The sequence below is a fragment of the Mauremys reevesii genome, linkage group 15, assembly GCF_016161935.1.
Source record: "Mauremys reevesii isolate NIE-2019 linkage group 15, ASM1616193v1, whole genome shotgun sequence".
Taxonomy (NCBI): Eukaryota; Metazoa; Chordata; order Testudines; family Geoemydidae; genus Mauremys; species Mauremys reevesii.
The window spans coordinates 32,054,984-32,081,732 of record NC_052637.1 but is presented as its reverse complement, the minus strand read 5'-3'; the positions used below and the strand labels follow the sequence as shown (position 1 = coordinate 32,081,732).

The window sequence follows — 26,749 nt, the reverse complement described above, 5'->3', positions numbered from 1 at the left end:
AGCAGAGTGTCAGATACGTTAAAGCACTGTAGCTCTGGTACAGGCTTCAGAGCCCCTATCAGACACAGCTACTAAGGGGAAACAATGTCACCCTCAACTGTGTTAAACAAAGCAGTGCTAGCAAGGGCCTTCTCCTCCTTGCCCGCTGCTCCCACCTTCACCCCTCCCGCCTGCCACCTCTTTCCCCATCTCCCACCTTCACCCCTCCCCCTTGTCCCCCTGTCAACTGCTCCCACCTTCACCCCTCCCCTTCCCTGCCACTTCTGCCCCCCCTCACCGTAACCCTTCCCACTTCCCCTCACTCCCACCTTCACCTCTCCCCACTCGCCCCCTGCTCCCACCTTCACCTTCACCCTCCCCTCCCCACCTCTCCCCACTCGACCCCTGCTCCCACCTTCACCCCTCCCCTCCCCACCTCTCCCCCCACGCCCCCAGCTCTCACCATCACCCCTCCCCTCCCCACCTCTCCCACTCGCCCCTGCTCCCACCTTCACCCTCCTCCCCACCTCTCCCACTCGCCCCCTGCTCCCACCTTCACCCCTCCCCTCCCCACCTCTCCCCACTCGCCCCCTGCTCTCACCTTCACCCCTCCCCTCCCCACCTCTCCTCACTCGCCCCCTGCTCTCACCTTCACCCCTCCCCTCCCCACCTCTCCTCACTCGCCCCCGGCTCCCACTTTCAGCCCCCTCACTTCGCTCTCTCAGCTGGGAGCCGCTGGCCCTGCAGAGGGCGCCGCTCTGCCCCTCCTCCTCCGGGCTGAGCGTGGGGCCCTCTTGGCCAGCGGGCCGGCTCGTTGGCGCTGGTGGGCTGAGACGGGGACGTGGATGCGGAAGTGGCTGGCAGCCGAGGAGTGGGGCGGCGCGGTGAGTGCGGGGCCCGAGGGGAGGGTCGCTCCGCCGGCTCTGGTCGGGCCCCTGTGCGGGGCGGCCAGGGTATTGGGAGGGGGTCCCTGTGCGGGGCGGCCAGGGTATTGGGAGGGGGTCCCTGTGCAGGGGCGGCCGGGGTATTGGGAGGGGTCCCTGTGCGGGGGCGGCCAGGGGTATTGGGAGGGGGGGTCCCTGTGCGGGGGCGGCCCGGGGTATTGGGAGGGGGGGTCCCTGTGCGGGGGCGGCCAGGGGTATTGGGAGGGGGTCCCTGTGCGGGGCGGCCGGGGGTATTGGGAGGGGTCCCTGTGCGGGGCGGCCGGGGTATTGGGAGGGGGTCCCTGTGCAGGGGCGGCCGGGGTATTGGGAGGGGTCCCTGTGCGGGGCGGCCGGGGGTATTGGGAGGGGGTCCCTGTGCGGGGCGGCCGGGGGTATTGGGAGGGGGTCCTGTGCGGGGCGGCCGGGGGTATTGGGAGGGGTCCCTGTGCGGGGCGGCCGGGGTATTGGGAGGGGGTCCCTGTGCGGGGGCGGCCAGGGGTATTGGGAGGGGGGGTCCCTGTGCGGGGGCGGCCAGGGGTATTGGGAGGGGGGGTCCCTGTGCGGGGGCGGCCAGGGGTATTGGGAGGGGGGTGTCTTGCTCTTGGTCCCTTGTGGGGAAGCCCTTGCTGGGCTGGGGCGCCCCCACAGGGACTGGGGTTGATGGGACCCGGGGTCGCCTTCTCTCTATGCAGTGTCCGTAAAGCCCCCCGGCTTGAGGCGCCTGGGGATGCTCCCCGCTCTTGCCTCCCCGCCCCCTTTACCAGAAGCAAGGGAATAAAAGCAGCAAAGTGGCAGCAGGATGTGCTGGGCCAGAGTCAGGGAGCTGGGGCAATGCACTGTTCAGCATTGCCTCCTCCCCATCTATCCAGTCACCCCCTCCACTCGGGATCATGTTACCTCTCTTGTACTTCTCCCCTTCAGACAGAGAGCTCTCTTCACAAACACCCTGGGGCATCCCACTCCCATCCCCCCAAAACCTCAACCCTCAGACAGAGGGACAAACAGAAACTTCACAATGTTTTCACTGGATTATTTCTGAGAAAATAAAACTCTTGCTCAGTCAGAAAAGCCTTGAAGGTGCACGCTGTGACCTACGCTAGGGGTCTCTGTCAGGCATCTCACATTGAGGTTGCCAGTCCATATCCAGCTTGAATTGGTAAAGAGGAACAACCAATAGTTTTCCCATTTGGTGGGCTGTTCAGTAGCCTCTGCTAAATGAGTTGGTGGGCTGTCAATCCAGTTCCCAGTAGGCAGGTTGCAAAAACCACATCCTCAGTTAGCCTGAACTGGCAAACACTGGCACCTGGACCAGCAAGATCTGAATGGCCCAGGGGGACCAAAATATCCCTGGCCTCTAAAGGAGGTCCTTAAAGGTTACAATTGAGGCATACTTGCAGGGCATGACAGCTGTCATTACTCCTGCTGTACTTGTTAGGTAGATATAGATTAAAAGAAAATCTGGAGATTTGTTAAAATATATTGGTGCCCCCTCCTCTATTCCTTGTCTTTTTCCCGTTCCAAGAATGGGAAGGCTCTTTGCTGAGCCACTTGAGACTCTGAATTTATCTCTCAATAGGATCATGGCAAAAGCTGGAGGAAAAGGAGTAAACCTGAAAGACAAACTTGATGGCAATGAATTGGACTTGAGCCTGAGTGACCTGAATGAGATACCAGTCAAAGAACTGGTCAGTATCAGTCTTTCCTGGGGGACGTAAGGTATTGCAGGGGAGCTTCTGAGATTACACCCGGTCTTTGTGAATGTACTAGTCATTGGGGTGGGGAGATTCCTGGGAATGCCTTAGGCCCTCTGTAAGTTTTGTGGTTTTTATCAGCTCGAGGTGTTGCCAGTTGTGCGTTTGGAAGGCACACACTCTGTTTCTCCTGGTCTGAAGAAAAGGGGAAGAGAAGGATACACAGTCTTTAACTCTTCCTGTCATCCTGACTTTTGGTGGTTGAAGTGACCTGAAGAAGAGAAGGTTCCCAACTGATTTAACAAATCTGATGGATTGTGGGTTAAACTGATGGTGTGGGTGAAGAACCTATTTCAGGGGGAGCACTGTTCATAAGCCCCTGAATTTGAGTGATCTTGAAAGATAACTCGAATGGTAGCAACTGGGGAGTTCTTAAAACTCCATGTATGGGAGAAATCCCAAAGACTGAAACAGAAACTTAAACAGCAGGGTATCAAATGTATTAAAGTACTGTAGCTTTGATATAGGTTTAATTTGGTTCCTTGGCTCTTTTTCAGGCTGCGCTTCCAAAGGCTACCATATTGGATTTGTCCTGTAACAACCTCACTTCCCTACCGGTAAGATGAGCGAGAAGCTTTGTGGAGGAGGGAGGGATCTGTTTGGAAATATCTTTGGAAAGGTACAATCATCCTCCTTCATGAGAGGACCAGGCGGGAGTGTGCAGGGCCGGCTCCAGACCCCAGCGCGCCAAGCGCGCACTTGGGGCAGCGTCCCGCAGGAGGGCGGCAGGTGGCTCTGGTGGACCTCCCGCAGGCGTGCCTGCGGAGGGTCCGCTGGTCCCGCAGCTCTGGTGGAGCATCCGCAGGCATGCCTGCGGGAGGTCCACCGGAGCCGCGGGACTGGCGACCGCCAGAGCACCCCCTGCGGCGTGCCGCCGTGCTTGGGGCAGCGCAAATCCTAGAGCCGCCCCTGGGAGTGTGGTAACTAGCAGTTCTCTTAGCTTCTTGGGAGGATGAGTGACACTGCCACCATTACAGAGGAGTCAGTATAGGTGATTGACTTTTACTGAGGTTGGCTGGCATAGCATATTAGCTGTGCTTTCTTATAGAAAATGAGAAGTGAAGATTATAGCAGCTTCCATTCCAAAGTGCTCTACCAGCAGGATACCAAAAGCACCATTGTATGTCTTATTTTCATTGTAATTATATTGCTATGTGTAGCCCTGTTTAGGAGAGTATCCACTGTTCCCTACTACCTCATAGACGGAGGGTAGAGGGGGAAGAGAGTAACTTTCCTCCATCACACAAGCAGCTTTGTAATGAGTCCAAGTCCATGTAGATCTTCCCCAGCTCCCTGCAGTGTGCAGCTTACGCTAGCTGCTATATCTGTTATTCCTTAGTAAAGATGATTGACAAGTTGTAAACTTCTTCACTCCTGTTTGGGTTCTAGTCGGACTTCAGCAGTTTGACCCACCTGGTGAAACTTGATCTGAGTAAAAATCAGCTTCAGCAGCTCCCCTCAGACTTTGGTCGCCTGGTTAACCTGCAGCACCTGGACCTCCTGAACAACCGATTAGTCATGCTACCAGTCAGTTTTGCACAGCTCAAGGTAAAACCCCTCTGCTAGGCAGTTTACGTAAGGCCTTGGAGTGCAGCCCAGAGTCTCATGATTCTTCTGAAGTTGATTTCTCTAGTAAAATGTCAGTCTCTCTGCCAGCAGACCACTATGAGCTCCAAAATGCAACTGGGATCTGCAGCACTGCCCTTGACAAAACTTCTACGGTGTTGTTACAATTAAACTCCTGCCTGAAATCTGCACTTGTTTCCCATCTCTCTTTCATTCATGTGACAACTAAATAGCTCTTTGTTTCTGCTTTGAACTCTCTAGAATGAACACAGCCTTGTTTGTGCTCTAACACTGTGCTGTTGTGAGCCTACTCTAGCCTGGTCCCATTTGTGTTTCCTTCCTGCAGAATCTGAAGTGGTTGGATCTGAAGGACAACCCCTTGGATCCTACCCTGGCCAAAGTGGCAGGAGACTGCCTGGATGAGAAGCAATGTAAACAGGCCGCTATCAGAGTAAGGAAATTGCTCTGCATTTTATTCTCGTCTTCCTACATGGATTCTATGGCTGTTCTTTCTCCTCCTCTTGCTTGGAGGCTCTCAACAGGGCAATTTTTAAGGTATCGGTCAGGAGGGCAATGAGGGACAGGCTAATCCCATTCAAAGCCAATATTAATCCTGCAATGATTTCATAAGTGCCCTGACCGTTGATCTAGGAAGTGAGCTAAGCAGGGTGCTCAGCCTGAGGTGGCATTAAGAGTGAGCATTTAAATGTTGATCACTAGGAAGAAGATGTACTGAGAAAAATAATCCATATCCAGCTTTGCGCTTCTGAAGAAGTGCTGGCAATCTGTAGGCTTGTGTGAAGAGTTACTGCTGGGAGCCATGGAGCAGGGTAGAGCAGGTTGGAGCCTATGCTGCTGCAATTCTCTGCCATTCCTGAGGCAGGGATCACATCCCCTTTTTCAGCCTTAGAAAAACCATGTGATCATGGAGCAGTGGATACACCTAGTACCAGCGCACAGGCTGCAAGGAGGATTTCTTTTTTTAATGGAGAGATTTTGTCTGACCCTGAAGCAGCAGTTTTGGGACCAAAGCTGAGACAGTGCTCCAAACACTCAGCAAAGTCATGGAAGTCTCAGTGGAGCTGCACAAAATTGCACCAGCTGAGGATCTAGCCCAATGCAGATTTTATTAGACATTCCTTTATCAGACGTGTATGTATCCTGGTAGATGACATCATCGGGTTGGGGTTCACCTCTTGTGTAGAAAAGTCAAATCAGTGTCTATCGTCACAGCTGTCTTCATCATTAACGTGTCTGTTACCTCACTTTCATGGTCAAAGCCCAGTGTACTGTGAGACAAGTTGGACCTAAGCAAGGGCTCCTGGAGTCTGTGGCAGCCTCACTTAAATTAAGTAGTTGTTTGTATTATTCATTTTCATGTTTAAGTCATATAATCAGTATGGTGTCTCCTCTTGTTAAAATAAACTAAAATATTAGCTTGTCCTAGCAGTGAATGACGGGGTGTTTATTTTTGGTACTGATGATGCATACCTTCAATGTGGAGGTTGTGGGGTAAACCTGGAGGTTGTGGCATCGCTGTAAGAGCCACCTGGGACTCCCTTGTATTCTGCTACATAGAATTAGAAGTCAATCCCAGAGGAATGCATTCCTTCTCCCACTTATGGCTGCATTCTAATGCTGTTTCCATATTAAGAGGATAATGCAATGAATCTGCTGCATAGATCTCATGCTGTTGTCTTGGATCTTGCAGGTGCTGCAGCATATGAAAACTCTCCAATCTGAGCAGGATCGAGAAAGGCAACGAAGGCTACAAGCAGAGCGAGGTAGGCACATGACACCCCCCACCCACTTACCGCTTTAGGCTTTTTTCTGGGTCCATTGATTACATATCCAAACCAGCTGATTCTGCCCTTCCAGGGCAGCTAACAAAGACTGTTCCAAATATCTTGGCACCGAGGACCGACAGAATATTTGTTTTGAATTGGAGGTGGAGGAAGAGGTCCCTCAATAGCCAACTGCTTAATCCTGTGAAAGGGGAGAGAGGCCTGGTCCACTCTAGAGGAGAGGCATGGGCCTCTGGAGGACCAGATGGGTAACTGCAAAAAGGCCTGATGGGTTGTGGGTTCCTGATATGTCTTGGGAGGCCCACTAAAACCTAGAGGCTGATTTTACTTCAGTATATCTTGGAAAATGATTTCCATGCTGATACACCGTACTGGAGAACTGCCTCTCTTCTTAAAGGGGATCATTTTCCATAAGCACCTTCTTTTTCTTCCCTTCTTGAAAAGGTAGTGTGGCTTGAGTGCTGGAGCAAGAGAACGGGCGTCTTACTGTTACTCACTGTGAACATGTCACACAGGCCTAGTCTACGCTGACAAAGTTCAGAGCTTTAATTCACCACAAGTAGAAGTGCTAGTGTAGAGACGGTTCAGTTGTTTTACCTCAACAGTGCTAAAAAGGCATGAGGCCTTTCCACAAGGTGCTTGCACAAATGTTATTATCGTTGATGAATTATGGGTACAAACTTTGAATGTAAATGAACCCTTAAAGGAACATTAACAAACTGAAAAATCATTTGTCTGAAAACTAATACTGAAGATTACTATAGTTCAAAAGTTAGTGACAAACATTTATTTCAATATACTTTGTGCATTTGACAATACTCGGTGCAGGGTTGTTTATGAAACAGGCCCTTATATTAATGGGGGCAGAAGAACCCTTAATTTTTTAAAAACAATTAAACTATTACTTCTCAGGGACTACTATATAAAGAGTCCTCTATCAAACTAGGATTTCTTTAAAATTAATCCCGTTAATAAAATTTAAGTTGACAGTGTCCCTTTAACCTTTGTGCTTCCATTATATGCATCTGTAACATGGGGACAGTGCTTCATATGTGGTATTGTGGGGCTCAGTTAATGCTTGTAAAGTGCTGGGATCTCTGGATGAGAGATGTTATTGACCAAGTGTAAGGAATGAGGAGTGTGTAGATTTTTTCACTGACTCACATAAGACTGCTTCCCGGAGAGAATAGATCCAAAGGAGGAAGACGGGGAGTGCATCCAACGCTTCTGGATGATACAATGGGGCAGTTATTTCATTGCTTTACCTTCCCAGTGGGGAAGAGCAGTCATGCAGCACTTATTACAGAAGGGGAAAAAATGTTTGTGTTGGTCCTCAGAAATGGAGAAGAAGCGTGAAGCAGAGCAGCGAGCAAGGGAGGCTCAGGAGAGGGAACTCCGGAGGCGAGAGAAGGCAGAAGAAAAGGAACGCAGGAGACGGGAGTATGATGCACTAAGAGCGGCAAGGCAAGAGATGGAAACACAAACGAAAAAAGAAAGCAATGAGATCCCAAGTAAGTCAATTGTAGATTCAAATGAGAAATATCCACCAAGGAGCGGGTGTATTTCGTAGAGTAGTGTAACTCTTCTCATCTATATTTTGGCACAGTGTAGGAGAAATAGGTGGAAGAGAATGAGCAAGAACCTTACCATTGAAGTGTATCTACCTCCAGCTCCACCATGCTTTTAATAGTGCCAGATTATGTAGCAAGATGGTAGGAAGTAGTCCCTCGTGTTGAATATGGTCAAGGGGTGGGGGAATCAGACCACAGTGGTAGAGCTAGTTCAGAATTTTGCAACATATGAATAACTCTGGGAGAACAAGCAGAACTTCAACATATTTGCAATTGATGGAGCTCTTGATTACTGATCTGCATGATTCAAAGTTCTGCAATTGCTGCTAAGGAATATTTCCTCTGCCTCACAAAATTGAATGTACCTTAAAAATCCTGCAAAAAAGGCTTCTTAACATGAGTTTAATGCATTTCATCATCTTCATAGCTGTTTGCTCATCTGGATGTGGGCATTATGGTTGTTTTCTGAGAGATCAAAAACATCTGCTTCTTGAAAAGAAATATGTATTGTTTCATCCTTTGTGGATGGGGCCTGTGCATATGTTTAGAACTGAGGAAAGCCAGGGAAATCTGAGATGGTGTAGTGATTTTCTTGTTATGGGAGAGCTAAACATGTGGCATAGCATTTTACCATAAGGGACTCAGATCTGCATGTTGGATGTTATAGGGACACAGATTTCTCTTGATAAGTTTCACCCACGAAAGCTCATGCTCCAAAACGTCTGTTAGTCTATAAGGTGCCACAAGACTCTTTGCTGCTCTTGATAAGTGACTTGGTCTTCCCATTCTCTGTCCCGCAATTTATATCATTACAGAGCTTTCATCAGTTTCTCATCCATCTCAGCTGCCCCGGCACAGGCGCTCCTGGTTCCAGGCATTGTTGAAGCTGCTGCTCTTGATATTTCTGTGTGCCCTTAGTACTGTGGCTGTTTGTCGGGTGACGGAGCTGCAGCGCCAGTCTCTGTGCATCAGCGTGAACGCTCTCTATGAGGATGTGGTAACTGCTCTGCAAAGCCACAAAATTGTGCAAAATGTATTACATCAGAACTCGCAGCAGTGATGCTGCTACCTGGACATGTGCATTGTCAGCATCTCTTGCCACCATTGACACAGCCAGAATTCCTATGGAATTGTGTTCTGGTGAAACTGCCTTTAATCAGTCAGCACTGGATTTGCTGGTCCATTCAGAACAGAGCAGAACTACTGCTTAGATCATTTTTGTTGTGCTTGTGTCTCAGCTGGTCTGCAACTCCTGTTTGCTAACATTAAATTAGAACATGTTAAGACTCTCTCCCTCGCTCATGGAGCAGGAGGTTGCCAGTCAACAGAGGAGTGAGGAAAGCCATAACCCATCTGGGTAACTATGGCCCTGTAAGGAGGTGGAGTATATCCATCTTCTTGCTGACACTTGCAAGAAGGTTCATGCAAACCTTTGCTAAAATCAGTGGTGGTGTGGCTGTATGGTATAGAAATATACATAAGCCCATTCCAGGACCCATTAGAAGTATGTAGGATGGCTGTGTATTGAGACATCAGGGTGGCGGAGTGATGAAATGCTATTGAAATAAGAATTGTCAGCTTTGTCAATATAACAGTTTTCGCAGCAGTTTGGTGTCTGATTCTGAGCTGGATATTTACATTGTTTACACACATTTGTACAGTGCCTCAGTTTTGATTAGGAGCTTGCATGCTAACATATTTTACTATTACACCATAATGCGACCACTAACCTGAGCAAGCTAGTGTCAAAACAGCTATTCTGAGGAAAGACTTGGCAGCCATGCAGACTGGTTTTCCTTGAGTGAGAGCTGGAGCAGGCTCCAGAAGGATTGTTGAAAGAGGACAGCGGTGCTATAGCTAGCCATCAAAATAGAATCTTTCACCTCCACCCTATGTTAGGGACAGTATTAGTTAATGGGTGACACTAGGATACAGTGTCATTAAGACACCTGGGCAGAACCCATCATATATTAGAAGCCATTCTCCATAAAGTGTCTCAAACTGGCCAGCTTCTCATTAGCATCCTCTTGTTTCTGTAGGTCACCTTGTCTGCTAGGGCCTTAGCAGTATAGGATCTTGTACTGCCTTTGTGTTTGAAGTGTAACAGCCTACAAATTCTGGTGTTTTGTGCCCCTGAGATTCAGCACAGCTGTTCTGTTGCTGTACAGCAGGGGGTGGGATCACTGTACTCACACATCCCCAGTATTTAATTTCTAACAGTTCATCACAGAAAGGAAGATAAGCCTGCCCCTGTGCTGTTTAATCCAACTGGACAAAAGGTAATGGTACTGCTCCCTGGCTCCGTTGTAACAGAGTGGTGAGGGAGGTTTCAGCTAAAAGGAAGATACACTGCAGGCTGTTCCAGTGGCACACTACTTAACCCACAGAGGGAAGTTCAGACATGGAGTACCTGACGGTTGTACCATACATTACCACCATAATGCTGAAACAAGTGCTTGCTTTTTATCTGAATAGCATGTTGTTCTGAGGTGCTGCAACTACTGTTTATGAACCATCAGTACCCCCCTTATAGGCACAGGTTGTTGCTAGTAGAGGAGTGTGTTCTACCGGACAACTGTTCTAGTGAAGTTTGCCTCATGGGAGAAAGACCTGTAGCAGTCAGCTGATGCACTGGTAACAATATTAAAATTTATATCACAGACTAACAGTAGGACTATCCCACCGGCCTTAACGGCAATGCAAAAAGCACTTACTAGCTGTAGTGATGATCCCAGCATGGATGTATTAGAGAAAAATGGATATTTTCTGCTCTGTAGTGTCACAAGTGCAATAAGTTATATACATTGCATAGCATTTGACTTTACTTAGTGCTCATTTCAATAACTGCTTTGTTACATGAATACTGAAAGATCTCAGCTGCCCTCACACATGTATTTGAGTGCTGATGGCTTCAGGGGAAGTGAAGTGCACATATCCAAAGGCAGATGCTCCCTAGCTTAAAGCATCTCTTGCTGCAAATAAAGCCTGTTAGAGCTCCACTCAGTCTCTAATCCATAAATCACACTTCAGGCCCCCATCGATCAAGCTGCAGCTGGAGCCTTTGAGTCAGTGCAGGTCTAAACTTTGTACCTGAGTGGGGTACAAAACATCTTTCATTGTTGAGGGGTGGGGGGAATTCTTTCTTTCTATACCAGAGATAAAATTCTCCCATTCTAATAGACTACAGGGTTGTGCTGTTTCCAAGCAAGCGTTTAAACAGCTATGAATGAGCCAATGTCTCTCCAGTATTAGCGTTAGGTTTTGGGTTTTTTTAAACTCACTGGTGTAGGAAAGGACAAATAGTAGCAGCTGATTTCCTTAAAGGATGACACTGGAAATAGCTTGGCTCATGTAGAGGAGAGCTGGCCCCATACAGCAATCCTAATTCATCGAAGAGTAAAGATTTATTCCCAGGACAGAAAATGCAATTTATCACGGGCAGAAAGAAACTATCACTACTGCACTTGAGGGCAGTATCACAGCACCTTGGCCAAGGAAAACATCTCAGTGCCATCTGAAAACACCACCTGTAGAGCATTTCAGGCATCCTTGTGCCACAGGGCAGGTGTTCTCCATTGCAGGCTTCAGAAACAGGAGATTAAGTCTTTACAAGCAAGACCCATGACTCCCATTTATTAGTTAATACACTTTTCCTCCTAGAAGGGAGATGAATACGTTTAACCAGGCAACTAGTAAAATCCATGTTCTCTTGGGCTAGCCAGTTACATCAAGAGAGAGATCAGGATGGTGAGAGGTCATCTGCAGGTAAATCCGTTTGGAGAGTTCTGGTCCAATCCGCCGTGATGTGGCAGTTACGCCATTGCCACGGCGCACAGGTATGTCAGCGAGAAGGTTCTGTTGCTCCCGCTCTGAAAGGCATCTACGATAGGCCTAAAAACAGGACAAAGGAATGGTGATTTCATCCATTGTCACATTCCTTTGTCCACAGAGGGGAAGGGTTTCTTCACTGCTTCAGACTTTCATGTTTTACACTCCTTTTATCAGTTCTTCCACCAGACCTCACTTGGTAGCCAAGCGGCAGCACCCACTGTCAGCAGGAATTCAATACGTACAGACTATGTGCACTGTTAGGACTGTGCCATGAACACAACTGCAACAGAAAAATGTGCAGCCTGGATACATCTAGAACAGCCAGCGCTGCTTTACTTATGCAGGACTGGAGATACATTTTCCCTCTCTGCAAGAGGAACACTTATTCAAGCAAGTGAGGGTATGAACTTTAGTAAGACAGATCTCTCAATAGCTTCATTCTGCTCTGAATGCCAGTCTGTGACTTTCTGCCAAAGTCAGTGGATGCAGAGAAGTCATGTTTTCTGTCACTTGCATTTAAAGCCTTCGACTCAAACTGCATCAGTCACCACTGTTGAGGAGTTTCAACAAATCCTGTGAGCGGCTTGTCTACACTGGGAGTTAATCCAGAATAGTTATTCTTGATTAAATCAGGTGTAGATGCTTATTCCAAATTAGTTTAATCCACTTTAGGAGTGGATTAAAACAAACTAAGTCTTGAATCAAAGCATCCACACATTCAATTCATCAGGAATAGTCTGCTTTAAATTCACACCCTGCTTTATTCCAGATTAATTTTCAGACGCAGACGTGCCTCACATCTGAAACATTCAGGCTCGAGGTACCTCCTGCCAGAAGCACAAGGGAAGGTTCCTTATGAACTACCACTAATTATTTCAACTATTTGTGGGGGGATGGGAGTGAACAGGAAAAGAGCCTGTCAGGCAGTCTCAGTTCTTCCATAGATTACTCTGGTGTCCTATAAAAACAGCTCTCCTTGTTGTCAACATCTCCCTCACATGCCATATAATGCTTAAAGCAAAGGAATTAGGAGACTGGAGTTTTATTCCTGGCTCTGTCACTAACTCATTGGAGTGCTGAGGCTGGGTTACAATCTGTGCCTCACTTTTCTCTTCTGTAAAATGGGGATAAGGGCCACCTTTGGAAGTGTTTTGAGAGCCACCAATGAAAGGCGCTATGGAAGTACAAAGTGTTTGTCACGATTACCCCATGCACTGCCACGAGGGGACTGGGTGTTTCAAACTAAGTATTTTAAGCTGACACGGGATCAGTATCTCAGAATTAATCTCTATGACGTTATTTAACCCAAGTAACATTCTTCCCCTCATTGCATTAGTAGCTGTGTGCACACAATTGTATCAATAACCGCAGAGCACCCTTACCTGATCCAGAAGCAGTGGAGAAGGGTATGCGGCCACAATGGCACTGGCCATCTCCAGACTGACCCGGTTGAACTGTTGGATCTGCCTCTTCCAAACCTGCGAGAGTCCCTTCCCTGAGCGGTCCACCTTCACCCCTCTACACCACTCACTCTCCAGGTAGAAGGAGAAGCCGGTCTTTTCTCGCTCTTGCCTGCAGAGGGCACAGAAGGGAAGGAGAACAAGACAAATCACAAAACTTATCTTTTGTTTCTCTCTCCAGTTATCATCTGTTGAGAGATGCAATGGCCACAGAGCAGGGAACCTTCACATCCAGGACAGAATTGGAGATCAATAATATCAAGGTAGATGTGCAAAATCTGACTTACTTTCCCTATAAGTGTTAGCAAGATCCTTTTATTGGGGTGGAAAATAACCAGAGCTTGGCACATTAGAAGCAGGGCTAGCTATAACAAAGGGCACAGCGGCAGCTATGCTGGCTTTGTGCTACCAAGGGATTCCTCTTAGCAAGAGCAGCCTCAGGCCCCCTTTTGGCAGCACAAAAGGAACTGGGTATAGGGCAGAAACTGGCCCAAATAATCTCTGCTTTTATTTTTTAATACCAATGGCCCTGCACTATGAGCAACCCTGCAACAAACCAATGCACGTGCAATCTAGGGAAACAGAATTCAAGCTGTCAAACAGACATTATAAGCAGCATATAAAAGAATTTTAAAGGTTTGTGTGTTTTCATGGATGATATTGTGAAACAGACAGTGAAGCTGCTGTGATGGGTGTGCTAGTATGGGGTTCAACTTTATACTGCTGGGGAATGACCTGTGAGAACAATTACAACAGTGTGTCTTATTATGATCATCTGCTAAACAGGGATTCTGCCTCAGTGACATCTCTCAAATCACAAATATTTTCAGGTTGAAACATAAAAGCTGGTGCTGTAACGACTGAATCCAGCTAGAGGGCAGAGGCTTCCTTATTTACATCCTCTTTCCACCTCCAAACACAGATTGAAAAGAAGATCTTGCTTGACACCCTCTCTCAAGTCAGACTCCAACACTGACTAGGAGAAACAATTCTAGGGGTTGTAGCCCAATGCACCACCTGTTTCAATGCAAGAGGCACTAACACTGTCTGCTTTAAGGCACCTCATCAATGGCTGCTCAGCACTGCCTGGTCTTTGATGATGTGTCCTCACTGTGAAAAAAGTGTATTCTTAACTCAGGTTAAAGTAGCAACGAAGACACTGCAACTCAGGTTCAACCCCAGGCTGCCCTACAAGTTTTAACTCGTGCTGCTTACCCAAGTTAAAGCAGAGCCATTGTGTCTTCACTGCTATTTTAACCTGAGTTAGCTAACTTGAGTTAAGAACACACCCTCTCTTTGCAGCAAAGAATGTACTATGCCGTGTAGCGCTGAAGTAAGGCTGTATGATTACTGTTCCCTCCATACTCATGGAAATGAGGCCTCTCCAAAAGCAAGTTAGCTTATAAAATAAATCCCATACACTCGCTCACTCACTTGAATGGTGCTTCAGCTACTGCTTTGGTGAACGTACTGGCAAAGTCTCCAAGTTCCTTCCAACTCTCGAGGATTCTAACCTGGACTCCTGTGTGAAGCTGCAGATCGACCAATGCCTGTAGATATGATAGGACCCAAGAGTGAGTGAGGTGATTCATCCCCGACTCCCCCAGCACACACCAGCCTCAAATCCAATCCCTACCCTTTTTGCTTAGGTCAGACATTTAGGGGATGTTTTGGGAGGGGACACAAACCTAAGAAGCCTCCGAAAACAGCCGCACTTGATCAAGAAGCCAAACAACACATACAAGCTTGTGAAGTGACAGGGGCCTTCATAGGACTTAGCATCAGAGGTGGCAAGGTGTTGTGGGACACTGCCCCAGTCCCTTATTGCAGCCTGCTGTAGAACAAGAAGGCTGCCTCAAGTTAGCCGCCTCCCCCACCTAGGAATAGCTAGTTTGAAGCATTAAAAGATACCGTTTGGGATGTTCTGGCCATTGCCTCTTGAGTTGCTCTATACAAAAACGTGCTGCATGCCAATTTAATGCAATTTCAATTGTAGCAGATGAATGTCTCCATAAAGAGGCCCGTTTTGCACCATTTACCCCATCCAGTGTTCATTGCCACCTACTGCACACACTCTAGTTAGGGTTATCCACTGGGCTGTGAAGAATGATGGGTGTTACATCAGAGAGCTACATAAAGGGAATGACATCTGGAATTGACATGGAGGAGACACCCTGGTCTCCAGAGAGATGGGATACGTGTGCAGCATTAGGGTCCTCTAGCAGCTAATCACAGATGAAAATCTCCATCTCATTCAGGCTGCCTCCCTAGCAGCAAGGAGAGTGCGAGAGAATGTGCTTAGACACAACACAGCCAAAAGAGAGAGAGAGAAAACCAAGTACCTGATTCTCACTAACATCAGAATCCCTGGGCCTATCCTGTTTCTATTAGATATGTTCAGGTCTGTTCCTCTTTGCCTATGGGAGAGAGCTGAGGCTGAAAGGCCCTACCCACAAACTCAGGTATTAAAGAGGGTTGAATTCCCCTCACCACAGAGTGGGTCTTCTCAGGTAAAATGCTAAATCATCGAGAGAGCCAGGAAAGGAGAATAATGCTCCAAGTTTACCCACTTCTTCCACTTCCACCCTGGACAGCTCTGGGCCAGAATCCCGCTTTCCCTTCCGTTTTTTCTGTTTCCCTTGTCCTTCTACTTGGCTTCCATTCAGCACTGCCTGCCGCAGCTTCTTCCGGGACTGAACTTTGTGAGATCTGAGAAGAGAAACAATAGCCCAGGAGTTCACATCTGCTCCAGTGCCAGCAGAAGGCACTGTGGGAATGGTGCAGGAGTGCAGGCTGCTAGGGAGCTCACAGTTACCAGCTGTCCCCAGTAGGGGACACTGTATGAAACAGTGAAGGAACTCTGGTTACAGAGGCTCTTCCTGCAGTTTTTCATGTTTCAGCCTTCGCCAGTAGGAAATACAAGTAATGATGCAGAACACCTCTGGCATTCTAGCTGTGGCCACTGCCAGCACTTATTCTGCAAGAAACACCATAGAAATCTCTGAAAGAAGAATTCTAACCTGAAATATTTTTCTAGTTCAACTACAGCCAGTGCTAGAGTTTTCCCAGGAGCTCTCTCCATGACACAAGCTACGAAGCTCCGTAAAGTCTCTTTTGGTCCTTCTGTGCCACCCTGGACTTCCTGCAAAGAGAGCCAGAAAATAGAACTTAAACCCCCTTTGAACCATACAGTTCAGGACAACACTAGCAAAGAGCAACCTCAGGCCCCAGTCCTGCAACTGAAACTGTGCAGATCCACTTGCAGAACTGGAGGTTTCAGTGCTGCAATTAAGTCAACCATGCAGAGAGATTTCTGCCCTCCCAAGGCCTCCTTCCAATACAGCAGCAATGGGGCAGGGTGGGGACAGAGAGCAGGAGGTTCCATCTCAACAGTTCAGAAACCTTGACAACAACATTGGATATTCATAATGTTTTAAAACAGGTAAATTGTTATTCGTCCTAAGCCTCCAAAACAAACCTCCGTAAAAAGAGAAATGGGTAACCCAACTGTTTGAGCAAGGCAGGTTCGGACAGCACATAGAAGCCACGAGCAACCTCACCTGCCTGTAGCTGTAGATCATGGATACAAAATCCTCCAGGCGAAGCAGAACCAGGATATTGGGTTCTTCTATCCAGCTGCCTTCTTCAACCTGCCCAGAGTTGAACACATACTGAATTCACAATATTTGTGAAAGCGATCCTATTCTGATCCTAGCTTCAGGTGTACCCAGGGTTTTAGCCACAGATGAAACATTTCAGTCGGAGAGCTTGTTAATGACCCATCTCCCTTAAGTTGATGCTCCTGCTCATTGCTCACTAAAAGGAGGCAGAAGGGCAGAGTTACTCTGACTGCTGATGTGTTTTATAGTGCACATGTGGCATCAGTTTATTAGTAATCTGAGAGCGAGTGTGCGCAAAAGGCTGGGAACAGCAAGAGACCAGTGTGGCTGTAGAGAGCAGAGAAACGTGACACCAAAGTGAAGAACATTAAGAGAGCTCAGCAGAAAGAAGTGTCTGAGGACATGGACAATTCATTGTGTTTATATAGCATTAATAGATAGTATCAATGTGCTTTACAGAGTGTCACTGGCAGAAAAGATTCAACAAGGGGAAGTGGCACAGCGGCCTGAAGTGAGGGGAGCAAGTTCCAGATCACAGTGAACAATAGCTACCCTTCTGGGGAGGGATGAGAACAAGAGAGAGGAGTGAGTGACTGGGGCAGTAGATGGGCACAAGGTCAGAAATACTGTGGACAGAATGTCTATCGATAAGTCTGAATACCAGCAAAGGACTTTGAAATTGGATTCAAAGATGGCGAAGATGTCAGCAAAGGTAGCATGGAGGATGGGGATGTAACGGTTCCACTTCCGGGAGGAAAAGTAGTCTGGCCAGAGCATAGCTGAGATTTAAGAAGACCATAAGAGAGGGATTTGGAATAGTCCAGAATGGGAATAATGCATTTAAGAGGAGTAAGGCCAAGACGAGGATTGGCCCTATCTCAAGGGAGAGGCAAAACAGAAAGAGTTCAGATCAAGGAGAACATTCCAAGATTTCTGCCCTGGCAACCAAGGCTTGTGGTCCAGGTTTAGTTCATGTCTCTGAAATCACTAAAGGAGTTTTAACTCAGGAGAATGACCCTACTGCTGAATGCTTCCGAAATTAGTCTACCAGGAGCTGACAGAGCCATAGCAAGCAGTTAGTGTCGAAATGGGTGTTCTCTCACTAGAAATAATGCCAACAGTTAAACGGGGGGGAGAGGGGGGAGATGACACAGGAAGCTTGAGAAGAAAGTAGCCAGAGTTACTGGGACTGGAAAAGACATGAGATGGGAAAAGTAAGTCTTGGAGTTTTTAGTTACATAGTATGGAGAAGAGCTAGTGAGAACAAGTGGGAAATGAAGTTTTGCATGCCAGGGAAAGACCAAAAAGAAGTCAGTCTCATTTTAAGATTCTCTGGGTAGCTCACAGACAGACACAAGGCTACCACCAGTAACTGGAGATCACCAGGCAACACAACCCCAGGGGCTAAGCACAGAGGAAGAAAAAGGTGTAAACTTCAGACACTGTGGTCCCCTACCTGAGATGACCCAGCCCTCCTCCTCCTCCAGGTGATGCTACAGGGAACAGCCTGACTCTCAATCACACAGCCACAGTTCATGGCCTGCAAAGCACTGAGGACTTGCCCACCTCCTTCTATCTGCAAGAGAACTGAGATGGGTGCAAAGGTCAGGGGTACACAATGAAGGCTGTCACTTAATTCAAAGCTGAAAGAAAAGATAAGGAATGGTACCTGGATCCAGCACCACTGTTATGTGCTTCAGGCACTCTTCTGGTCGCTGGGCCTTCAGCATGTTGGCAAGTGCCTTTTTCCTCTCTCGGTCCTGTTCCCGCTGCTCCTTCTGCACTTCCCGCTCTCTCCTCCTCTGCAACGCAGCCTGACGAGCCCTCGCTCTCTCCTCCTGGCTGTGTTTTGACTTCTTCTGAGGGGGGGACATTTCTGAACTTGCCTCTGCCACCAGAGGCCTGCTGATCCGGCCTGGAGAGTCTGACAGACAAACTGGAGGCGGGTGCAAAGGTACCCTCTTGGAATCCTCTGTGGCATCATCTTGGTCACTATCTGAAATTTCCCAGGATGAGACAGGGGTTTTTGTCTGGGTGTCAGAAGCCTTTGGCAGCAACTGTTCTCTGCAGTCAGTAACCACCGGTTCGTAGTTCTGACGGAGCACAGTACCCTTAGCTTTACACACTGCATCACAGCTACTCGGTTGCTGGGCCTCAGAAAGCAAAATACTAGTTTTGGAGGACTCGCTGTTCACCAATTTCCCCCTTAGTCTTTCAGACAAGGGTATTATCTCCTCTTCCTCCTCACTCTCACTGCTCAGCCTTGCAATCGCATCCTTACAAGAGCTGGCTCGGTCAGAATCCTGGGTGCCAGGGAACTTTTCCAACCCCGGGGAAGGAGGAGAGGATTCCTCAGAGTCAGAGCTGCAGATCACCACAACTCTCTCCTTTGAAGGAGGCTGGCAGCTGCTGCTGCTTTTTCCCGCAGGAGGCTGTTCCTTTAGAAAAGTGAACTTTGGCAGGTCCTCAACGTCGCTCTCATCCGACTGCAGGGCCATCGTGGTCAGCCAGTCCCGTCTAACGAGCAGCAGGCGGCATCTAGGACCGGGAAGCAGAGCCCTGAGGCGCCGGCTCCAGACACTCCCCGTGCTGGGGTGGGATCCTGACGGGGCTGGGTAACTTAATGGCCTGTCAGCGCGCGCCCCAGAGAGGTGACTCGGTCTCGGGCTTCAAGACCCAGAGAAATAAACCAATTTACAGCCTCAGGGGGGGCCTCCGGAGCACGAGCCGCCAGGGCGGGTTCCCCGTCAGCGCAGGATGCTCCGAGGCGGCCGTGCGCGGGGCTGGGGGCTCAGCACAGCCGTGTCCGCCCAGAGGCGATGCCCGAGGCCGCCCTGGGGAGGGTCCGTGCCGCCGCCCCCTCAGGCCACGGAGAGAACCCAGGCGTCCGAGTCTGGCCGCGACCCTTGCTCTGACCCCGCCCCCACATTGAAACCTGCCGCCGCCTCTCAGTCTTGACCGGAAATCCTGCGCCGGAGGCGGAAGCGGCCCGCGCCGGAAGCGGAAGTGGCGGTGCAGGAAGATGGCGGTGCTGGGGCGGCTGGGGGGTTTGGCGGCGGCGAACAGGCTGCGTGAGTGTGCGCGGGGGAGGGGCAGGGCTTAGCCCTGGGAAGCGGAGAGTCCGTCGGGGAGGGCCGTGGTGGGACCCAGGGGGCCGGGCGGGCCTGGCCCGGGCGGGGGTAGGAAATCGCCCTTTCCCGCAGGGCGCCCCCGAGCCCGGTAACCAGCCTAGGGGCTGTTGTGGCGCCACCTGCTTGTGTCTCGGGTGTGTCGCGGTTACAGCCTAATGCGGGGCTGCCTGGGCTTCAGAAGTGATGTTGGAGCCAGTGAAAGTCTAAAACGTGCCGGGAAGGGTGGCGCAAGGCGGTGGCTGTGGACTGGGTACCTGCGGTGATCTAGCCGCAAGGTTGTACGTGTGGCCGTAGGTGCCAGATACCTTTTTAAAGCACTGTGAGATCAATGGAGAAAAAACACTCTAGAAGTGCTAGGTATTATTAACCGCCATTGCCCCCCTTCTTCCCTCCCTCCTTAGCTACCCCTTTTTGCCCATTGGTCACTCTGTCTAGAGTTCTCTATCATGCCTTGATCCCTAGCAGAGCATCTGAAGTTAGAGTAGTCTGATGTGCTAATAGGACTAATAGAATATATAGTTCTGCCAGGTCTGAGACATTAAAATCTATGTGCCATGCACATCTGCCCATGCCAGTTCTTATAGGTTGGGCCAGTTCTGCTGTCAGTGACATCATTGTAACTATTAAAGCCACTGAAGTTACTCTGGTTTTTACATCTGTCTGAGAGTAGAGCTTGCCCAACGTATATAAGATCTGACATGGGAGTAGGCAGGTATATATTACATATGCCTGGTTGCATATTGACTTCAGTGGAGTTACTCTGGTTTTACACTTCTTGGCCTGTTGAGCAGTATGTAATCCTTCTGCACCAGGTCAGGTTTATCTTTTTACTGTTAACTGATGAATTGGAATGGGTTCAGGTGGGCCCTTTAACATACCAGCCTTTGTGTCCAAAAAGGAAAATCCGAGTTCTCATTTAAAAAAAACAAACAAAAAAAACCCTGTTGCTCCTCTCCCTCCCTGCCATCCAGCAGATGCCCACTTCCTAATCTCCATTTCTCTTTGAAACTGGTGGTGGGCTGGGAGGTCAGATCGGGTGCTCAAGCTTAAAAGTCCTCTCATAATAAAAAACGGAGAGCTGCTGACAGTGCATTCTCCAGGAGAGGCTCAGAACTTCTCAATTCTGTCACCAGTTCATAGTGAGAGTCTGAGTAAATACCTTGATTTTTGTGCCTTAGTTTACCCATCTATAAAATGAAAATACTTCCCAACTACATTTGATGTTATGTGGTTTTAACTGACATTTGTAAAGTGCTTTGTTGTCCTCACATGAGATACCAATGCACAGTATGATTTAAAACATAAAATAATTACATAGGAGATCAAACAAAGGTAGTTAGTTTCTTAGATAAGGATTAAATTTAATCCCAATCTAGTAAAAATACTCTGCCGAGAGAGAGTCCCATTACTTCCTTTCCCCACTTCGCTGCTATTTCTCTAAGTCACAGCCCCTTTCTTTTACTTAATGTATTCTAAACATATAAATTGTTCTTTATGAAAACATCGCGCCCCAAATCTTTGACTAGTATCTGTTATAACTGAATTAAGATAAAATTCATCTACTGCTATTCTTTGAATAAGGAAATGAGACACTTGTGGTAACCCCTGTTTAGTAAAACACTACTTGGACAGCTGAATAGACAGATTTAGAGTAAAGTGAAACTGGCTGCTGATTGCATGAAAAAAGAACTAATTATATCCAAGACACAAACGGGTCAGACTTTCTTTATTTTAAACATTTGAATTTATTTATTGACAAAGGATTTTGTGTATTTGGTTTTTAATGGAAGAACTCTGTGATGTGAAAAGGCGACATGTTCCAAGAAGGAGAAAGACGAATCACTTACTGTAACAACTTTATTTTTTAAACCCAGACCTTGTATACTAGGGCAAGTGCTTAAATTCATCCCTATTCAGGACAGCAAATTAAATATGTGTTTATGTATTGTCCTATATCGGAGTCTTGATAATGAAACTGTGCATTTTTATAGACACTTATCTGGGGTTGTTAAAGCTTTTTACAGACACTAACTAATACCTCACAATTTGAGATTAAGTATTAATACCCGTTTCACAGATGGGGAAACTGGGGCATACAATATTTGTGACTTGTCTCAAGTTTACTAACTGAGTTAGTGGAAGATAAACTGCAAGTGTCCTGAATTCCAGTGCTGTGCTACACGGAACACTTCAATCTCCCTGGCTACTCAATTACAGACCTAAAAGTCACAGTATTACAACAAAAAAACAAACTTCAACAAGAGGCTGCTGAATTGGAATTAATTTGCAAATTGGACACCATCAAACTAGGCTTGAATAAAGACTGGGAGTGGATGGGCCATTACACAAAGTAAAACTATTTACCCATGCTTATCCCCCTCAGTTCCTTACATCTCCTAGTCAATTGCTGGAAATGGGCCATTTTCATTACCACTACAAACAGATCTTTTTCTGTCCTGCTGATAATAGCTCACCTTAACTGATCACTCTCCTTATAGTGTGTATGGTAACACCCATTGTTTCATGTTCTCCGTGTGTGTGTATATATATATATCTTCCTACTGTAGTTTCCAGTACATGCATCCAGTTAAGTGGGCTGTAGCCCACAAAAGCTTATGCTCAAATACATTTGTTAGTCTCTAAGGTGCCACAAGTACTCCTGTTCTTTTTGACTGTTTCTGTAGCTCAGAATTTAAAGTGCTTGGCCACAACTAATAGCAGAATGTTTGCATTTAGATGCACTGCTTAGAGTTCTGCTGCTCCCATTTAGATAGCAGGATGCTTTCTGAAGTGTGACTTGGTTGTGTGCAGGAGAGACGCAATGGGTTAAATATGAATTATCTTTATAATACATTTATTCTAAGGGCTTTTTTCTGTCTTTGGCTTTAACATTTGTTTTGAAATGACACTTTGAATCCATTTTTACCCTGATTTAAAAGGAAATGTAAATATTTGCCCATTTTGAATTCATTGTTGTAGATAATATTTTTTTAAACTTTTTTTTTTTATTGTTCCTCCTTTGAATAGTTTTGGCTGCTCCGCAGGTGACTGCGATTGCAGTGCGATGCGCATCCAAGAAGAGCGGAGGCAGCTCAAAAAATCTCGGTGGCCGCAGCCCCGGGAAACGCTATGGCTATAAGAAAACAGAGGGTAGGTCAGTCGATCTGTCCTGCAGCTTTATACACTCTGGAATGTGCCCTCCCCGCGTTGCCTGGTTATCAGGGACTGTTACATGTGAAACTGCTGTGTGTTTCCGAGTTCAGATGGGAGGGGTTGTTTGTGACTCCTTGCAAGAGAAAAAAACCTGAAGGTCTAACCAGCATTGGCTACAACAACACTGCATACATAACGGCTATTGTGAGAGTAGCCAGCAGGAGGCTAGAGTGACACAAGCTCCCTTCCAGATCTGCCTACGTGCAGCAAATGAAGTTACCAATAAGAAACATGCATTGGTTCTAACTTAACGTGTCTCTGGGGAATCTGGAGGAGGAACACCCCAGGGGGCACCTGATAAGTTAAGTGCCCTTTCCCCTCACACTGAGCTCAGAAGCTGGGCATTTCAAGTATTGATAAAGAGGAGAATTATGAGGCTTAGTAGAAGCCAAAGTACAGATGCCTGTAACTGAGTGCCTAACAATTAGGGTGGGTTTGCTGATGGAAAAAACATGTAAAAGGCAATAAAAAAAAATGCCTGCAGCAAACAGAAAATGCTTTGTGCCCTCGAACTAATCTTTTCAAAGGCTAAAACAGCTTCTTGCCATTGCATATCAACTGCCCTGTATTCCCTGGTAGGCGCATTCTTACGCTAAATGTCTTTAGAGTTTGGGATAATTCCTCTTCAGGAAACATCCCAACCAATGCTGGCTTTGTGAGCCCGTGAGCAATTCTCATTCTGCCAGCATTCAGGCTATAGAGATGCTTATTCTTTTGTAATCTGGATCCATCTCTCTCTGTTGCAGGCGCCTTTGTTCATGCAGGCAACACATTAGCCACCCAACGGATAATACGCTGGCATCCAGGGGCTCATGTGAGTTACTTTTTCATTTATTATGCCTCTGCACAGCAAAGTCCAGAATCCAGCCTTAGCTCTCTCAGGGCTCTTCTCTGTTTCCTCAGTTGTATTCCATAAAATCCTGAAATCATTGTTTCATTACCAAATGCTTTTTTTACAGTTCATTCAAAACCAGGTCAGTGCATGAGCTAGATTTAGTAAACAACTGGAGAATTTTGACTATTACTATTGAAAGTTTTGCACATGAAGTTAAGGGAATCGGTTCTCATGCTTCAGAATTAGAATCGCTCTCCTCCCCACCGCGACAGTGTGCAGAATTGTCTGCAGTTCCCTGAGGGCGTTGTGTGTATTGCCTTCCTTTGACACATCGGGTACTGGCCATGGCTGAAGCCAGGATATCAGATTAGTGGCTTGGTCCACTTTGTTAAATGATACATAGTGACCTAAACACCTCCCCCCCCTTTCTAACAATAGACCGTTCATCTCTTCCAGGTGGGGATAGGTTGTAACAAGACTCTCTATGCTCTGGAAGATGGGATTGTGCGATTCACCAAGGAGGTCTATGTGCCACCACCGCGCAGCCAAGAGAGCAAGGAAGTGATCTGCCGTCTCCCAAAAGGGGTGGTGCTCTACAAAACCTTCATCAACGTTGTCCCCACCAAAGAAGTGGGGAGCTTCAAGCTAGTCACCATGCTCTGAGGCTCTGCTGCCTCCCGCAGTAATGACTGGCAGGGTGGGACTGATCACCGTGACAAACCTGACACTCAATCAAAAAGACGTCTGGAGGACTCCTCTAGGTCTGAAATGACTTGTTGGCAACTCCAGTTTCCTGCTTCTAGAACTCATTGGGTGTAGATTTGAGAGTTACAAGGTAATCTGGACTGCCCTGAAGTTCTTTGGAGAAATATATATCGAATAGATGTTCTAACAGTGTGAGGGTGTCTAAGGAATAAATGTAAAACAAAAAGGGCTCAGTAAAGCTGCCTTTCCCGTCTGGACAGCTGTGCTCCAATCCAGCCAGATATACTGCAATTTCTGCACAGGAATTCTCCAGTTCTAGGAACAGCCATTTTGATTCTCAGCATTTCTTGGAATGGCTCCTAACTGCACCTGATGTACACTGGGGACTCTGAAAAGGGAATGAGGTGTGGGGGAGGGAGGCAGTCCAAGAGGGGGAACCTGAGTTCTAATCCCAGCTTTGGCACCAACTCACGCTGTAGCACTGGGCCTCAACTTCTGCCTCAGTTTCCCCATTGGCAAAACCGGGATAACGACCACCACACCTTCAAACATGAACTCTCATAACATGTGTGTGAAGTAGGAAAGCAGCTGTTCTCATGGGACATGGGGAAACTGAGGCACAAGATTGCTGAAGGCTCCGGCGTCAGGATCATTACTTAGGAGTTACTGAGTCAGCACACACCAAGAGGCATCATCATTTGACTAACTAGAATCATTGTTTCTAATAGGCGGGAGCTAATTGCGGTGGGGATCAGAGGCTGTACTGAATCCCTGTTGTCACTTCCCCCTCCTTTTAATGAAAGAGTTTGCAGCATATTGGTAACAGTTATAAGCCTTCATGCAAGGAGTTACTGCAGTTTATTGGCATGAACAAGTACCAGAAGGAGCTGTCTCCACTGTCTGTGCTTATCAGCCGAGGGGAAAGTCCAGGGAGACATAAACAACCAGCTCTGCTCACATGGTGAACTCTGGTTGTACTGTGTGAAGCCAGCATCTTTGCCAGAAGTTTTGTTGTAAAACTCCTGTGTGCTTAGGTAGAAGAGGGAACTCCAGGAGCTCCCTGCCCAAAAGACAGCTTCAGAGAATGAGAATAAAATGGCTTTCTGACTTAGTTCTAAAGCTATTGCATGATTATGTCCAGTCCTGCCATGATGAGCATATTCAAAAGAGAAACTGCCACATTGTGGCCAAAAATAAAACCCTGCGGTCAGTAGAAATATTTTCATGACTTTCTAAAGTTTCAAAATCCAGACAAACTGCTTTGGAATGAATCCCTCCTGTGTTTGTAATGCTCATACTACAGCATTGCGCAAGGGCAGAGGAGCTAGTTAAGAAAAGGCCAGATGACTTCTACTATTAAAACCAAACATTTTAGAAGGTATTAAACTTCTGTTCCTATAATTTCTGGCATAGTGTGCCTTTAAAAAAATCCTTATCCCGGCCTCCTGCCTCTTTAGATTAGTAAACTTCAAATCATTTTTTTAGGGAGTCACTTTTACTTCCTGGTTCTCAGTCACTGCCACTATACTGTTGTGTTTCGGTTCCAGATACCGCAGAAGAGAACTTTCCCTTCCCCTCTTGTAACCAGCAAAAAAAAGAGTGTGTGTGTGTGGTGGGGGAACTATTAAGACATGAAAGCCTGATTAGGTTTTGTCAACAGATTAACTCCATGCCCCCTTGACTTAGAGGAGGTGATGTGCTCACAGTTCCAAAGCTAATTTGTCTAAGTTTGGAACTCCCAACTGGGCAAAGAAGTCTGTGAGAGCATCATACTCGTCAGCTGAAGGGTGAAAGAGGCGTAATCCAAACAACAAAACTTCAGTCTTGTCAGGCTGCAGTCATTCCCCAGCACTCAGTCACACAGCAGACATCTTGTGATGGGACTGGCCCTGTTTTATCTACAACATTGTAAACAACATTTTAAAAGTTTGTCCTGAAATACAAAAAAGTAGTTGAAAATCTGAGTTGCAGATACATCAGCACTGGGGAAATCAGATGATCTGATGTCCAGAATTCAAATAGCCATTTGTTTATGAAGGGGAACCGAGTAACTTAGGGTGTTATCAGCATGGTTCTACCCTGGCACCTTTCAGAGAGAAGTCCCAGCTGCACGGTTTGGCACACAGCTCATGCTGTCCTGAAATGCAGCTGTTCTCTGCCTTTGTTTACAGCATTGTGGAGTAACTTGCTGTACAATCCCAAGAGTCCTAGCCCTTGCTGAACCTTTATCTTGTCGGAACTTACAAGCCTTCCTCCACGTAGCATTTTTAAATCCCCGAGGAATGTGGAGCAGGGAACTATGATTTGATGATAGCAGCTCTAGGACAAATACATTCATTCTGTCACCTGCAGGTCAGGA

The 26,749-nt window shown here is 47.3% G+C and overlaps 3 protein-coding genes across 4 annotated transcripts; 2 read left to right on the top strand and 1 right to left on the bottom strand.

The window, feature by feature from the left end:
* Window positions 1-760: 760 nt before the first annotated feature.
* LRRC59 (leucine rich repeat containing 59) lies at window positions 761-9,201 on the top strand. The gene is made up of 8 exons (XM_039502138.1): window positions 761-863; window positions 2,479-2,587; window positions 3,151-3,210; window positions 4,043-4,201; window positions 4,566-4,670; window positions 5,931-6,003; window positions 7,362-7,535; window positions 8,411-9,201. The coding sequence occupies exons 2-8, from the start codon at window positions 2,483-2,485 to the stop codon at window positions 8,653-8,655; spliced, it is 921 nt and encodes a 306-aa protein (XP_039358072.1). The 5' UTR covers window positions 761-863; window positions 2,479-2,482; the 3' UTR covers window positions 8,656-9,201.
* Window positions 9,202-9,978: 777 nt separating this feature from the next.
* EME1 (essential meiotic structure-specific endonuclease 1) lies at window positions 9,979-19,250 on the bottom strand. The gene is made up of 8 exons (XM_039502137.1): window positions 18,176-19,250; window positions 17,963-18,093; window positions 16,447-16,536; window positions 15,907-16,028; window positions 15,457-15,595; window positions 14,321-14,436; window positions 12,809-12,998; window positions 9,979-11,486 (listed from the first exon to the last, which is right to left on the bottom strand). The coding sequence occupies exons 1-8, from the start codon at window positions 19,002-19,004 to the stop codon at window positions 11,310-11,312; spliced, it is 1,794 nt and encodes a 597-aa protein (XP_039358071.1). The 5' UTR covers window positions 19,005-19,250; the 3' UTR covers window positions 9,979-11,309.
* A 179-nt stretch (window positions 19,251-19,429) lies between these two features.
* Window positions 19,430-25,886, top strand: MRPL27 (mitochondrial ribosomal protein L27). 2 transcript variants are annotated; one of them, XM_039502141.1, is made up of 4 exons: window positions 19,430-19,577; window positions 22,665-22,787; window positions 23,597-23,664; window positions 24,142-25,886. In XM_039502141.1, the coding sequence occupies exons 1-4, from the start codon at window positions 19,529-19,531 to the stop codon at window positions 24,346-24,348; spliced, it is 447 nt and encodes a 148-aa protein (XP_039358075.1). In that variant the 5' UTR covers window positions 19,430-19,528; the 3' UTR covers window positions 24,349-25,886. The 2 variants fall into 2 exon arrangements, with proteins under 2 accessions (XP_039358075.1, XP_039358076.1); XM_039502142.1 differs by lacking the exon at window positions 19,430-19,577 and adding an exon at window positions 20,919-21,351.
* Window positions 25,887-26,749: the final 863 nt, after the last annotated feature.

Bases quoted from the DNA above. Each gene is read 5' to 3' on its own strand.
- LRRC59 (XM_039502138.1), top strand. From the start codon at position 2,483: ATGGCAAAAGCTGGAGGAAAAGGAGTAAACCTGAAAGACAAACTTGAT. The intron at 4,671-5,930 runs GTAAGGAAATTG...TGGATCTTGCAG, and splicing joins GTAAACAGGCCGCTATCAGA to GTGCTGCAGCATATGAAAAC. The intron at 7,536-8,410 runs GTAAGTCAATTG...ATATCATTACAG, and splicing joins AGAAAGCAATGAGATCCCAA to AGCTTTCATCAGTTTCTCAT.
- EME1 (XM_039502137.1), bottom strand. From the start codon at position 19,004: ATGGCCCTGCAGTCGGATGAGAGCGACGTTGAGGACCTGCCAAAGTTC. The intron at 15,596-15,906 runs GTTAGAATTCTT...TTCTCTTCTCAG, and splicing joins GAACTAGAAAAATATTTCAG to ATCTCACAAAGTTCAGTCCC. The intron at 11,487-12,808 runs GTAAGGGTGCTC...TCCTGTTTTTAG, and splicing joins CTCCACTGCTTCTGGATCAG to GCCTATCGTAGATGCCTTTC.
- MRPL27 (XM_039502141.1), top strand. From the start codon at position 19,529: ATGGCGGTGCTGGGGCGGCTGGGGGGTTTGGCGGCGGCGAACAGGCTG. The intron at 22,788-23,596 runs GTAGGTCAGTCG...TCTCTGTTGCAG, and splicing joins TGGCTATAAGAAAACAGAGG to GCGCCTTTGTTCATGCAGGC. The intron at 23,665-24,141 runs GTGAGTTACTTT...CATCTCTTCCAG, and splicing joins GCTGGCATCCAGGGGCTCAT to GTGGGGATAGGTTGTAACAA.